General features: G+C 50.4%; 5 protein-coding genes across 5 annotated transcripts; 2 read left to right on the top strand and 3 right to left on the bottom strand.

Annotated features, from left to right (window-relative positions):
- Window positions 1-3,681: 3,681 nt before the first annotated feature.
- Window positions 3,682-5,010, bottom strand: PV06_10276 (uncharacterized protein; the record flags this gene model as incomplete). The annotated part of the gene is made up of 1 exon (XM_016411810.1): window positions 3,682-5,010. One exon carries the CDS (start codon window positions 5,008-5,010, stop codon window positions 3,682-3,684), a length of 1,329 nt encoding a protein of 442 aa, XP_016257851.1.
- A 302-nt stretch (window positions 5,011-5,312) lies between these two features.
- PV06_10275 (uncharacterized protein) lies at window positions 5,313-7,307 on the top strand. Its single transcript, XM_016411809.1, has one exon. The coding sequence runs from the start codon at window positions 5,439-5,441 to the stop codon at window positions 6,999-7,001; it is 1,563 nt and encodes a 520-aa protein (XP_016257850.1). The 5' UTR covers window positions 5,313-5,438; the 3' UTR covers window positions 7,002-7,307.
- Window positions 7,308-7,566: 259 nt separating this feature from the next.
- Window positions 7,567-8,863, top strand: PV06_10274 (uncharacterized protein; the record flags this gene model as incomplete). The annotated part of the gene is made up of 2 exons (XM_016411808.1): window positions 7,567-8,169; window positions 8,270-8,863. 2 exons carry the CDS (start codon window positions 7,567-7,569, stop codon window positions 8,861-8,863), a joined length of 1,197 nt encoding a protein of 398 aa, XP_016257849.1.
- Window positions 8,864-8,932: 69 nt separating this feature from the next.
- Window positions 8,933-13,204, bottom strand: PV06_10273 (NAD(P)(+) transhydrogenase (AB-specific), alpha subunit). Its single transcript, XM_016411807.1, has 9 exons — window positions 12,866-13,204; window positions 10,936-12,810; window positions 10,725-10,886; window positions 10,502-10,672; window positions 10,192-10,446; window positions 10,008-10,141; window positions 9,796-9,948; window positions 9,360-9,717; window positions 8,933-9,288 (listed from the first exon to the last, which is right to left on the bottom strand). Exons 1-9 carry the CDS (start codon window positions 12,948-12,950, stop codon window positions 9,164-9,166), a joined length of 3,318 nt encoding a protein of 1,105 aa, XP_016257848.1. The 5' UTR covers window positions 12,951-13,204; the 3' UTR covers window positions 8,933-9,163.
- A 492-nt stretch (window positions 13,205-13,696) lies between these two features.
- On the bottom strand, window positions 13,697-14,754 carry PV06_10272 (uncharacterized protein). Its single transcript, XM_016411806.1, has one exon. It carries the CDS (start codon window positions 14,613-14,615, stop codon window positions 14,034-14,036), a length of 582 nt encoding a protein of 193 aa, XP_016257847.1. The 5' UTR covers window positions 14,616-14,754; the 3' UTR covers window positions 13,697-14,033.
- Window positions 14,755-14,863: the final 109 nt, after the last annotated feature.

Raw genomic sequence — 14,863 nt, 5'->3', positions numbered from 1 at the left:
ATGATGATGGCACCCCAGCCGGCAACGTAACCAGCAGCCGGCGTGATGGCTACAAGACCAGTGATGATCCCCTGAACTGCCCCAATCACAGCTGGCTTCTTGAAAAATACCAAATCCATCATGGTCCAAGTCAACATGCTCATCGCAGTGCAGACATTGGTGTTCAACACAGCAGCACCAGCATCAGGCGAGGCTGTGTATGGATCACCACCGTTGAAGCCATTCCAGCCAAGCCAGAGGAGGCCGACACCAACCAACGCGAGAAGAACGTTGTTTGGATGGAACTCCGTGCGATCTCGTGGATGTCGTGGTCCGACCCAGTATGCCATCACAAACCCTGCCGTTCCGGAGGAGACGTGAATGACATATCCACCAGAGTAGTCCAAACAGCCCATGGTGTACAGGAATCCACCTCCCCAGATGCTGAATGCTCCCACGGTATAGCTGAGTGTCAACCAAAGAGGCACAAAGACCATCCAGGCCAAGAAATTCATTCTTGCCAGCCCAGCTCCCGCAATGAGAACCAGCGTGATTGCTGCGAAGACAAACTGGAAATACACCATGGTACTCATGGGATATGCTGCGTACACGTCGGCTGCAGGCAGGTATGCTTGTTTCAACTCATAGTTCATTTCCACAGCTGGTCCAGGAACACCAACAAAAGGCAGCATCTTCTTGCCAAATGCTGCTCGGTATGCCCACACCACCCAGCAGATGAGCACGGCGGCGAAGGCATACAGCACCATAAAGGCAGAATTTATAGCCCACTTCTTTTTCACCAGACCAGCATACATGACCATGAGTCCAGGTACCGACTGTAGGCCAACGAGGGTCGCAGCGGTCAACTGCCAGGCATTGTCGCCATTGTCGAGCCAGTCAGGTTTGACAAGGGTGTCCGCATCCCACCGTCGGACGGGAATATTTGGTCTGCCAGGCATCTTTCAGACAGCCAGTTGCTCGACACTCGCGTTACAGTGGAATGGTATATTTGGAGGAAGTTTTGAAGTACGACAAGGGCACAAAGACGCGTCCGCCAACGGACACGGGGGGATGGAGGACTTATGTATGCGCAACGACCGACACACGCGACAGAAAAAGAAAAGTGAGAGCAGTGAGAGCTCTCCCCGTGCGTAGCGACGAGACAGACCCTTACCAACCATCCCGAGCTGCAAGATTGACAAGGGTTCAAGCGATATCAGTTTGCTGTATCTCACCGTCCTCATTCGCCAGACCGATGCCTGCCACAGAGAGTCTCCGGGTCAAGCAGGGCCTCCACGGTCATGGCACATTCTCCATCGATCCAGGCACGAACGTGGCAACGGGAGTTCGCCTACACATCTCCAATGGTAAGGTGAAGCCAGTCGGTTCCTTATCGCTGAAGACAAAATCAGCACTCGTGATTGGACACATGAAGAAGCTGAAGGGGTGAGTTAGCAGAAAGCCTCTCGAGGCATGTATACGAATGCGTCCTGGGGAGTGTGGACCATGGGCCAATCCTGGGGAAGAAGCTTATCAGTACTTGGCTACAAGTTAAAGTTGGATGCTTAATGCCTGTTAAACTCGGCTAAGCTACAATCAATTCTTCCCCACGGGATTTTGTGAGTGAGCAGTCTGGGCTGGGGGCCAGATACCGGAGACCATTCACAACCGCCCACCACAACTCGACAAGGGGACTTTCTTTATCTTTGAGCCAATGTAGGAGTTCTACGTAAATAGAAATGCAAATACAAATACAAAGGTCTTTGCGATCAGTCCGGGACTTGTAATCTTTCCTTGGCTATGTAGGTTTAGAGTGGTCTGATCGGTCAATCCCTGTTCCCCCCCCCCTTTTCGGGAATCAGCTTAGTAGTGGTGGTGGTCATCAACAGATTTGTTCGGCTTTTCGTCGCAAAGGGTGTATGAAAGCATGATCTGATGTCGCTCGTACTTTTATCTATGGACAATGCCGACGTCACAGACGTCTATGAGCACTTGACATCAAGGTGACCAAGTTACGAGGTGTTGTACAAAATGGATTTGTTACAACAGAAGATAACCACCTGACCATGTAAATTGAGTGTTAATGCTGACCTTTTTCTGTGCAGTGCATATCTATACATATATAGGGTAGATCACGAAAGGTACTTCTCGAACCATTCAATTCCCTGCTTCTCAGCATCGTCCATTGCCTTTTTGTCCTCGTCGGAACTCCAATCACTCCTCAAGGCGAACCCGTGGATTTGGTCCTTGTAGACCTTGACCTCCGTCGGCGCTCCGGTTTTGTTCAGTGTCTCACGTATCTGTTCCACCGACTTCAGGTCCAAAAGACTGTCCTTTTCTCCCACCGCGAGACTCAAAGGTACCGCCACCGCTTCGATGTCGCTCGGGATACTCAAGAGTGAAGGGTGACAAGCGTAAGCGGCGTCGACACCACCCACCTGACCGGCCGCCCGCTTGTGGGCTTGGAGGATGGCGTACCTCCCGCCCCAACAGAACCCGACGGCTCCGATCTTTTCGGTACCTGGGATCGTACGGACGGTGTTGACGAACCCGGAAATCAAAGGTTCCGAAACACTCTCACGGTGCTTGACGAGCCACGGACCCAGGGTGGCCATGACGTCGACAGTCTCTTTGGCCTTGTCTAGCATACCTTCTTCCTCCTTTTTCTTGAGGGGAGGTTCGACCGACTGCAGAAACTCGATCGGCAGACTGTCCCCCTGGTGGACGTCAGGGATGTAACATGTGAACCCCCCGGCGTCGGCGTACTGGTCCGCCAAGAGCCGGACGTTTTTGAATTTCCAACCGAAAATGTCGACGAGGAATATAATCGCTTTTGTTTTTGTATTTGAGTCTGACGAAGGAGGTTCCGTGACGTAACAATCGAGTCCTCCGACGGTGTCTTCACGACCTCTGGGTGTGCCGCCATGTACGGACCCGGAAAGGCAGCAGGAAGACATTCCTGTTGAGGTTGCCATTGTTGTTTTTGTTTCGAGTCAAAAGGAGAATGACTTGAAGACAAGAAAGAGATTGGTCAAGGAAAAGGGAGGAATAGTGAGTTGGGCACTCTCTTACCGTACTTGTATGCAGTTTATGAGCTTGAAGAAAAGTAGACTCTGCTCGGACCCCTCAATTGATTATATCATATACACTCATGATGCAAGGCCAAGCAAGACCATAACCACAAACCTCGTATTTCTCGTGTTCCCGACAGTGGGAAAAGAAAAGGTGACCTCATCTCGGTTTCAAATCTACAGGGTCGTTACGTATCTAAATTGTGATGATCTTCGTACCCGAGTTTCATGCTGCGGGGGTTGATCGGCCTCTCTCTTTCTGGCCGAACATATGGTTGAAGGACGTGCCATTAGCCATAACATTGCAAGTTTTCAAACAAGAACAGAGTGACCTGATTGCGAGCCGACACATGTAGTGATATTTATATGTTTATGTGATCAACAATTCAAGTCTTCATCACATGCATCGTAGTTTCCATGTTCAGATAGTGTAAGAGCCAACCAAATACGAGAAGATCTAGCACGGCATCTCTCCGTCTCATACGGCTACACTCATCCTCTGCCGGGCAGAGAGTTACAACATCAGCCCTGTCAACGGCCCCAGCATAAGCTGATATTGGTTTGAGATTTAATTTTTCAAAGCTCAAGAAAGCTGCCGCTCAAGAACCCTACCTAGGTACATGTGTAGAACTCATAATATCTCAGAAACTTCTCCATTCGTGATATTGACAACTCCGTCCATATGACATCTCGCCGTCCTGATGAGTTTGGCGCTCTCGATCTTGCCGTCAGGGCCTATTGATGCTCCGACCTCCAGACTTCCAGAAGGATGGCCAATGACGGTATTGGATTCGTGTAAATGTTTCGACAGCTGGTTCGGGATGGTCCCCTCCATCTTACAAGCCACTCCTAGATTCAGGGCGAGTGTCACTGGAACCGCTTTGTGTGCTTGTTCCATCGACAAAGCCTGGCAGGATATGTCCATGCCGTCTGCCTTGGGAGGGAAGAGAAGAACGATTTTCGGTATGCTGCTGATATTCGGATCGAGACCCATCATCTTCGTGCCTTGTTTGCGGATCATTTCCAGCTTATCCAAGAGGCCTTGATTCGCATTCATTTCGTCTGGCGTGGATGAGGGGTTCCAACCAACATCACGGCCGTCAATGAAGATACCGGGGTTACTGACATCGATCAAGGACGCTCGCATGATTTGTCGGTCACCGATTTGAACTTCGTCTACAGCATTTCCGGTAGGTAATGCTCTGGGTGTTTTGGATCCTTCTGGATCGAGAAAGGACAGGGTGATGGTCGAGGCTGTTCCGGGCACACCGTCGATCGAACACTTTCCGACCTCAAGATACTGCCATGTGCTGCTGCCGTGGTTGTTCCTGAATGCGTCGAACTTCGACTCGATCACCTTTGTGGTGTTGGTATTTCTGAGTTTCATGGTGACAGACGCCGTTTCGAAGCCGTTTACCTCGCCAACCTTTTGCGGACACCCTCGCCATAGACCAGCGTTCAGTGCAAAAGGCCCAACGGCAGAAGTCAAGTTGCCACAATTTCCAGCCATGTCCAACTTTCCATCTTTGACTCCGATTTGGAAGAAGGTATAGTCGACATCGACATCGGCCTGAGCAGAAGGTCGAACGACCATGGCTTTACTGAGTGACGAGATACCACCACCCATGCCATTCAGTTGTCGACCGTACGAGTCAGGAGAGCCCATCACTGCGGCAAAGAATTTCTCCATCCGCTGAAATTGAGCACCGTCCGGTTGCTTCTCCGAGTTCAAGATTGATTGGAACCACTCTGGTAAATCGGAAAGCTTGAAGAAAACGCCCTTCGACGTCCCACCTCGCCAGAACGAGGCCTTGACAGCATATTGAAAAGGTGCTGTCGTAGACATGGCTCTCCTCGCCTGAGGCCCGTCATTCATCCACAGAAGATCCAAGCAGACTCGGACCGACTTTTGTATATGACCGAGCGTTGAGGTGTTGGACCATCGAGGGGTTAGAAACATGGTTGAGCACCCGATATCAATGATTGTGTTTTTATTCCATCACGCACACTTGAGGGCACATTTGTTTGCATGTATCAGCACCGCACCAATTCCCAAGGCACAGAACAGGAATCCAGAATATCGTGAGTTGTTGAATGTTCGGCCGATACAAATGCTGTACTCGTACTGTGACAGCTCCTCAAACAAGGCCACCAATCATCGGACCGACAGTTCGGCTGATACAACAATCAACAAGTCTGTGTCACTTTCTCCGCAGTTGAATTGTAACAGTACAAAGTCCGGAGTACAACAAGGTGGTATTCGTGCAACTCCGTCGTCCAGTCTTTACCAGACCGCTGTATCTCTCTACCCTTTGTCAGTCATTGTTCTCTCTTTTTTTCAAGTCCCTACGAAGTACGGTCCTTCTCTCTCCAACCAAAAAAGAAATCATGGGTTCAATTGCACCACCTCCCAACCCGCCTCAATTCCTCGTTATCGGAGCGGGATCTCGAGGCCATTCCTACGCCCGCGCCGTCGAAGCCTCCACCTCAGGATGCATTGCAGCCGTGGCCGAAATAGACACTTTCAAGAGACAAGAGTTTGGCCAACGATATATATGGGGACAAGGCAACAATCCTGCCGCCCACCAATCATTTGAAGGTTGGGAAGCGTGGGTAGAATGGGAAACACGGCGGAGGCAGGTCGCGGAACAAGCTGGAGGTGCTGAACCAAACTACTTGCCCATCACCGGCGTGTTTATATGCACATTGGACGAAACTCACGCTCCCATCATCCAAGCCATTGCCAAGTTCAACCTCCACATTCTGTGTGAGAAACCTCTGGCACTGTCGTTGTCGGATTGCCGCTCCATCTCTTGGGCACTGTCGCACTACCCTCCCAAGGTGGTGTCGATCGGACACGTCCTGCGGTACTCTCCACACAACATCATGCTCCGCAAGCTGTTGACCTCGGATCAAGTCATTGGCGAGATGGTGTCGATTGAGCATACAGAGCCTATAGGTTGGTGGCATTTCTCGCACTCGTACGTCCGTGGGAACTGGCGGAGAGCGACACCAGAAGGCGTCGGGTCACTCCTGACCAAATCGTGCCACGACGTTGACTTCTTGATGTGGCTCATGTCTTCTCCGAGTCCGTTGACCGGCACTGAGCCTCATCTTCCCTCGACAATCACAAGCACTGGAAGCCTCACGCACTTCCGCAAGGCACGAAAGCCAAAGGCCGCTGGCGCATCGACCAACTGCCTCTCGTGTCCCGCGGAACCAGATTGCATCTACTCGGCAAAGAAGATCTATCGTGACAGATGGCTCCGTAAGGAAAAGGATTATGGCTGGCCTCTGAAGATCGTCGTTCCAGAGATCGAGGACATTGTCAAGACCGAAGGATGGGATGCGGGTGAAAAGAGACTCATGCAGCGGCTGGAGGATGATTACGACAAGGAAACTATGTCTGATGATGTGATAGCTGGCAGAGGTTGGTACGGTCGTTGCGTCTACGAGGCAGATAACAATGTCGCGGACGATCAGACTGTCACCATCGAGTGGGAGGAGGATCCTCTTCCAGGTCACGAACTCGGTCGAGGCCCGAAGCGAGCTTTGTTCCACATGACATATCCAACACTGGCACAGTGCGATAGACGTGGTTGGGTGTATGGTACTCTGGGAGAAGTGCACTATGATTCACACAAGATCACCGTCCATACATTCGCTGACGGCCAGACGGTGGTCCATGAAATCCCCAAACAAGCACCCGAAGTCGAAAAGAGTCACGGTGGTGGTGACTGGGGTCTCGCGGGGGCATTTGTTCAAGCCGTCCAACATGTTGAAGAAGGTTCCATGAGTGTCGCTCAGGCTCAACGAGAGCTTGTCGGATGTGACCTCGAAGAAATCATTAGGAGTCACGACGTCGTCTTTGCCGCAGAAGAAGCAAGGCGAGAGAAGAAGGTTCTTCATTGGGCTGATTGGTCTGACAAGCACAGAGCCATCACGGCATGATTCGAATCGACAGTACCGATATTACGAATGTGGACCTCAACTTTATGATTGATGAATGAATGCATGTTGAAATGATTGACGAGAAAATGACCCTAGCAATATACAAACACCAGCTATTTGCACCATGAGTTCTTTTTTCTTCTTTAGTTGGTTACCGAGGTGGCGTTTGTCTGACCCAAGACCGGAAGAATGTGTTGTATCTACGATGGTTGCTCGAGAAGAATCTCACATTCCAATGCCCTCCCTGGAATTTCCTTTTCGGGCCGAGTCGAGACGTTACAGTTCGAGCATGATTTATGATAAAATCTACCATACAAAGACATCGACGGGTTTCTCTCGAATGTCCACCTTGACCTTTCTGTTTGGATCTTTTGTTTGTCGTCGACACCTATCTAACACCTTTTTCTTTTTGCTGGCTGTTGTTCGATTCTGGCATCATGGGGATTGAATCAAGACTTCGTATGACTTTTTGTCTACTAAGCATATGGACAGGTGGGTTCAACTCATCCGAGTACTTGTTGCTGTTACGTACCAAGCTGACACTTTTGTCATAGTCCATGGAGCGATGACAGATCCGACGGATTTGACTGTCGCTTTCCCAACAGGACATACAAATCAAGCTCCATCTGTCCTGGTCGGTCGTGCGGATGGGTCAAATCCATATCCTACCGACTGGCCTTCGACAGCATCTGGAATTACCAACTGGCCTTCTCCCACAGATTCGCCAAAGATGTGGCCAACAGCTACGGGTACAGGAATAGTCACAGCCACAGCCACAGCCACAGCCACTTATAAATGGCTTACGAATCCAGACTCAACAATTTGGCCCACTGGTTCTGGTTCCGGTTCATGGTCAGGTTCAGGTTCATCAGATTGGGGAAGTGGAAGTGGAAACTATGGTGGTGGCGGTGGTGGTGAATGGGCCAACGTACGTCCGTGGCCAACTAGTTGGGGTACTCGTCCTCGAAACTACAAGACATTTCGAATCGTCCACGCAGCTTTGGCGGCGAGTGCCTTTTTGATTTTTTTCCCTGTCGGAGGTATCATCATGAGAGTATCCCGACATCCAAACGCGGTTTGGGTTCACGCAGCTGTACAATCTTTGGGTTACGTGGTCTTCATGATTGCTTCTGGGTTTGGTATTTGGATGGCCAAAAAGTCTCATTCTGTAAGTGGGCAGTCTTTCCATTTCTTCACATCTCGTCGTGATGGTGGTGGCGGCGGTGGTTGTCAAAAAGTGCCTTGGATTTAACTGACTCAATCTCTAGCTCAACGGTTATCATCCCGTCATTGGTTTGCTTTTGTTATGTTTCATCAACCTACAACTCATGAGTGGCTTGATCAATCATTTTTTCCTTGGAGGTCGTCGGTTACCATTCGACCTCCCCGGCAGTCTCAGTCTCGGTCAGATCCATTCATGGTTCGGTCGATTTTTTATCCTATTGGGTATGATCAATGGTGGTCTGGGACTACGATTTGCATCGACCCTCCCTGTTTTTCAATGGCCAAAGGGACCCAAAGCCGCGTACGGAGTCATTGCAACTTTGGTGTTCATCATCTATTTGGCCGTCAGTATTGTCTGGTGGGAATTCGACAGACCACGAGAACGTACTCGGCCTGATGCGCAGCAGCGACCGGACGCCGCCTACCCCGGCGGCGATCATGATCAACGACACCCAACGACAGCAACAACAAATGCCGACACCAATAATAGTGCTGTAAAAGAAAAAGGAAAGACAAAGGTCCTAAACAGCAGCCCACCATCGACGGCAGTAACCGCCAAAGGTAGCAACGACAATGACTCTTCTTCTTCTCGTTCTTCTTCTAGACCAACTACAAGTCAAGAGATATCACGTGTTTGAAGATTGAGGATTGAGGATTGAGGTTGTAATCTGCTTCAAGGTTTTCCAAAGATGAAATCTATTCAAAGAGTTTTTACTGTGTCTCATCTAGCACTACCACTGAATCATAATGTTCAAGTCTCTGACCAAAAACAAAAATCATTGTGCAAACTATTTATTTCTTCTGCGCGAACACACAACAAAAAGCTCAGCACAATGACCATCTTCACATATTCATCATTCAAAGCCCCGAGTCCTTTCTCCTCTCCTCTCGTTCTCATTCCTGCTCTTCGGTTTCCAAATTCTTGCCGACTGCAACATTTACACATGAAATTGTGCCTTGTATCTAGTTTCCAATGCCGCCTTGAGAGCGTCACAAGTACTCTTCGCATCACCAAACAACATCTTCGTACCAGGCATGTAGAACATTGGGTTAGGCACGTCAGCTAAGGTATTGCGTCAGCACATTCTATTCTCCTGCTGGATGGGTCATCTGATAGGAATGTGTGTAACCTACCGTAACCACTACTCATTCCTCGTTTCATCACAATGACGTTCTTACTCTTCCACGCATGCAACACTGGCATCCCCGCGATGGGACTACCGGGTTCCAATGCGATCGGGTTCACCGTGTCATTGGCTCCAATGACAAGTGTGAGGTCGGTGTCCGGGAAATCGTCATTGATCTCATCCATTTCGAGTACGATGTCGTATGGCACGCTCGCTTCGGCCAGGAGGACGTTACACTGTCCGGGCATACGTCCCGCGACCGGGTGGATCGCAAATCGAACATTCACTCCTTTGGACCTGAGTAGGGCCGTGATTTCGGCGATTGCATATTGTGCTTTGGCCACAGCCATACCGTAACCGACGACCTGAAAGAAACATTGCTCGGTCAGTGGAAAGTGTTCTTTAGGAGAGCAAGGGGGGAGGGAGCAAAGCCTCAAACGTACAATAATGACACTTTCTGCATTCGCCATTGATTCGACAGTCTCTTCTACCGTTGTCTTTGTAACTTGACCTTTAATCTCCTGTCCTGGAGTTTGTACGATAGGAGCGATGCCACCAAATAAGACGTTTGTTAGCGATCGGTTCATCGCCACGCACTGGAATCAAAAATTGTCAACATGGAAGAGCACAATGGATCCGAAGTCAAAAGGCATACCATAACATAAGACAAAATCGAACCGCTCACGCCAATCAATGATCCAACGGTCAACAAAAGTGGATTGTCTAGCATGAAACCTTCGGCGACGAGTGCGAAGCCGGAATATGCATTCAACACGGTGATAACAACAGCTGAAAGAATTGTCAGCAGAACGTCTCCGTTGGTAGGGACTCAAACGTACGCATATCTGCGCCTCCTATTGCCGCCGTCGTCGTATATCCCTTGGCGAAACTCAAGATAGTATTGGCGGATAGACACATGGCAGCAACAGTCGGTGCTCCAGGAGCCATAGTGACGAATGCGCCCATTGTACCAGCATTGGCGGCGAGAAGGCTTGAGTTTATCAAATGTCTACCAGGTAAGATGGTCGGACGTGAGGACATTCTTCCTGCAAGCTTGAGGAAAGCCACGATAGAACCCGTGAACGTTATACCGCCTGCAAAATTCTGTGTCAATCCTAGAATCTTCTCCGCAAACGACGAGATACGTACCGATAAGAACACCCAGATATGCAGTAACCATATGCAGCGTTGAAATGTCAGAAACATGGGCAAGGACAGATCCTATGCTGGTAAGAACGGCGGCTAGACCGACCACTGAATGCAAAGCTGCAACAGTTTGTGGAAGTTCGGTAGGTGTGATACGCCTGCCGATCAAAGCACCTATCAAGAATCAATCAATAAGTGGCAAATAGCAGGAGACGAATGAACATACCAACAAGAGCACCGACGGCTACGATTCCACCAAATTGTGTCATCACTTCAGGCGAGAATCCAACCGCCGCAAGCGATGCGAGTATACCCGATAATACACCTAGGATACCAAGCAAGTTTCCAGTTCTAGCGGTTGCCTGTGACGCAAGACCCGAAATTGAACCTGTACGGTCACTTAAATTGTGTCTCGACATCATCGAGAAAAGCCTTACCTATGCAAAGCAGACTGCTCACCAAATACCCTGCCTGAACAAGGCCAGCCATTCCAGTGCTTGCCGCGGCGATAAAGCCACCGCCAAAGAGTACACCGGGGACCGCATACAGCCACGGGTATTCAGGTGGATCAGTAGGTCGTTTGAACATATCCAGCATCCTCTTTGTTATCACAAAGCCTCCAGAGACGTTGACAAATGCAAGCAAGACGGACAGCGCCCCCAGGGCTTGGGGCACAGTTTCGGGCAAATAACCACCCCCCATGATGAAGAATCCACCAACACCGACTATCCCAGAGATGGCGTTGGTCACGCTCATGAGAGGCGAGTGCAAAGCCGGGATCACACCCCAGACGGAGCGGTATCCGATTAAACCAGCAAGACCGGCAGTGAACATACTACCCATGAACAACGGACTAGTAAGTTTTCCCAACGCAAGTGCAGCACTCATACCTCCAGTCACGGTTGCGACCTGTCGAGTCTGTTTTTGCCATGGGGTCAACTCGACCGGTTTCGTCTCAGGTTCGTGCGACTGTTGTGTCGATGGCGGTGGTGGTGCAGGTCGGGGCGCAGGAGGGATGACTTGGCCATTGTGCGTTACGATGGCACCACGGGTGACTTCATCTTCCATGTCAATACCAAATGCATTGTCCTGGGGTGCAAGAGATAGCAGGAACTTCGTGATATTATTCGAGTACAGACTGGATGATTGCGTTGGAAGTCGCGATGGGAAGTCTGTGTACCCGATGACGGTGACATGATTGTGGACAATCAACTTTCCTGGTTGCGTGACTTCGCAATTCCCTCCTCCCTCGGAAGCGAGGTCGACAATGACAGAGCCGGGTTTCATGGCGCTGACCATTTTTTCCGTGATGAGTTTTGGAGAGGCCTTGCCAGGAATTTGGGCGGTTGTGATGACAATGTCAACGTCCTTGCATTGTTCCATGAACAGCTTCATTTCTGCTTCGATAAACTCTTTGGACATTTCTTTACTGTATCCGCCAGCTGCGGCACCTTCCTCCTGGACGGTAACCTCAAGAAAGTCGGCACCCAGTGATTGAACTTGTTCACGAGCAGCCGAACGGGTGTCAAAGCCACGCACGATCGCTCCCAATCGACGAGCCGTGGTAATAGCGCTGAGACCTGCTACACCGGCACCAATGACCAAGACTTTCGAGGGAGGAATCTTGCCAGCAGCTGTGACCTGACCGGTTAGGAAACGACCGAAATGATTAGACGCCTCTAGAACAGCCTTGTAGCCAGCAATGTTAGCCATAGAACTGAGAGCATCGAACGCCTGTGCTCGTGAGATTCTCGGAATCATGTCCATCGCGAATGTAGTGACGTGACGCTCAGCAAGAGCATCGACCAGTTTCTTGTTTTGGGCCGGTTGAACGAAGGAGATCAAGGCCGCGCCCTGACGAATGATGGGGACCTCATTTTCCACGTTTGGTGGTCGAACTTTTAGAAGAATGTTGCTTTCGGAAAAGACAGTCTTACGGTCAACCACTTGGGCGCCCATATGTTCATAAAGTTCGTCCGGGTATTCAGATTCGGCGCCAGCGCCGCTTTCAACAATGATCCTTGAGAATCCCTTCTTCAAAAGCAGGGGAACGTTTTGGGGAGCCACAGCCACGCGGCGTTCCCCAGGATGGGTTTCTTTTGGAACACCCAAGGTCAGCTCTGTATACGGCACCGACGAGGTGGGAACCTCGGACTTTGATCTCGTCCATACTACAACCGATTTTGGTGAACTTCGCGTCAGGGCATTAGATTGGACCCAGGGCGGAACAAGGCCGCGTGCCCGCGAATGAACATGGTGCTTTGCGTGTTGATTTTGTCGCACGCGTAGATGAACGACGCTCGGCCTGAGGGCTGATTCGGGTTTTATTAGATCGCACGTCCCTGCGAGGGAAGGATTGGTATATACCTTGATCGAGGCGCACAAGGCATCCCTTGGTAGATAGTTTAGCCGATAGGTTCAACGAACATGTCGAGAAAAGAGTGTGAGCCATGCTGGATGATTGGCGTAATCACACCGACAGACGAGGGGGCGCCGTAAACCTTGCAAGATCGGAACTGGAGCTGCAGATTGATGCAAGAACGCGCATGTCAAAACCTGGTACTCCCGATGACCCGAATTCTATATCATGGTTTTGAGATGAGGGCTTGAACAGACACCGAAATGATGGAGGTTACACGAATGGGATGAAGAAATTGCGATAGAATAGGACTGAGGAGACAACGTGGCAGAGGGCACGGGACAAGCCTTGAGCAGAGCAAACAGGAAGATCGGAGGACCGAAGGCTCCTTGCACTGAGGCATAACCCCGAAATGACTGCCGAGGTGAGTCGATAATGCTCACATGAACAGTCGACTTAGCAGCAGGACTCAGGCACGCGTTTGAGCCTAAACTGTGCACAAGCAAGCGCCGTTCGCGCATGGTTGCATCGAGGCGTCACCAGTCAGTGTCTGGTCATCAAACTTGGCCATGGGTCAATCAATCACTGGCACTTCCCCATGGCGAAAATGGCTCTTCTCCAGGGGAAGAACCGACTTGTCCAACACCACCCATGAGCCCCCCTCCGTGGGGGTGGAGTAGCATTGCCGGGGAGCCGGTTCTCAGTCCGTGTTTTAGCGGGGTGGGAAATCGGATTGCGGAGGACATTCTATCTCGAAAATGTTTTGGTTCTGGTGTACGAGGACCAGCAACATGGGAAGAGTAAAGAGAGGGATAGGATAAGGTAAGGAAGAGAAATTTGGCGAGTTCGGGTTCAGGTATGTATATATAAGTTTATAAGACTCCGTTGCGGCACTCCGTAAGTCAACGTGCCAATCTTGCATCTAGACTGCTGCATGCAATCCGTTCATCCAGGTCTCCGGCGGTCGAGATCCCGGGCATTCTCGTAAAAGATGACCTTGAGGTGCCAGTAACGCGGAGGAAGTCGATGTTGTCTTGGGAGCCTTACTGCAGGTACCATTCTCTGTGGTCAGCCAATACAGGCCCAGGTATAGCGGTCATGACTTTCGGCTGTCCGGAAGACTCTATCTTGAGGCTCGAGAGCCTGCCTCTACGGACTCAATCCGAACTCGGACTGTTAGCCGGTTTCGTTCCTGGGCAGTTCATGATCCATCCCAGCAATAGGTTCTAAGAAACCCCGAAAGGTGGTCCAGTTGATGATCCAATCCTTGTCCAGGTCGTCCTGGACTTCTGTCGGATCGGCCTTTTCCTCGCCGAACTGTACAGTAGATGGCTTCTCTTCGAGATCCAAAGTCCACCTCATACCGAACCCCAGGGCATTTCTGATTTCATACACAGCCACTCCGTGGTGCAGCAGCATGACGTTTTTCCAGACCGCCTGCGCCAACATGGATTCCAATATCTGACCCGCAGTATTTGTTTTGTTCTCGTTGCTCCCAGCAGGCAGAGACCAGAAAGGATGATGTCGGCCGTGCTCAGAAGATGCACCTCCGCGCTCGAAATGTTTACAAAGAGCCACTGCACCTGACGACATCCGTGTTTTGGGTCGAGGGGGAGAATTGAAGGATTCGCGTAAGACATCGGTGGAGGGAGGAAGCAGGAACATTGTGCCTTTGGTCTTCACAAGGCCAGCATCGCGATATTGTCGTTCAGCTTCATTTGGCTCTTGCGACCACGGGATTATCAGGGACTGGTACATATATCTAGAAAGGGATGTCTGTCCTCAGCGAGCAAGGGTGATCGGCAACACGAGGTAGCTTACACAGGTTAGCAATAGTGAAGGCATACTCGCAACCAAATGATAGTAGTCATTATGAACCTCTCTCTAGGGAGCGATGTGTCTTGGATGCAGTGACTCAGTCCCAAGGCATTTGATACTCCGCAGATCGAATTCATGCCAATGAGACTCGGATCGGAATAACTTGACATCCGAAATATTGTCCCCGG

This window comes from Exophiala oligosperma, assembly GCF_000835515.1.
Source record: "Exophiala oligosperma strain CBS 72588 unplaced genomic scaffold supercont1.12, whole genome shotgun sequence".
NCBI lineage: Eukaryota > Fungi > Ascomycota > Eurotiomycetes > Chaetothyriales > Herpotrichiellaceae > Exophiala > Exophiala oligosperma.
This window is presented reverse-complemented; position numbering and strand designations above follow the sequence as displayed.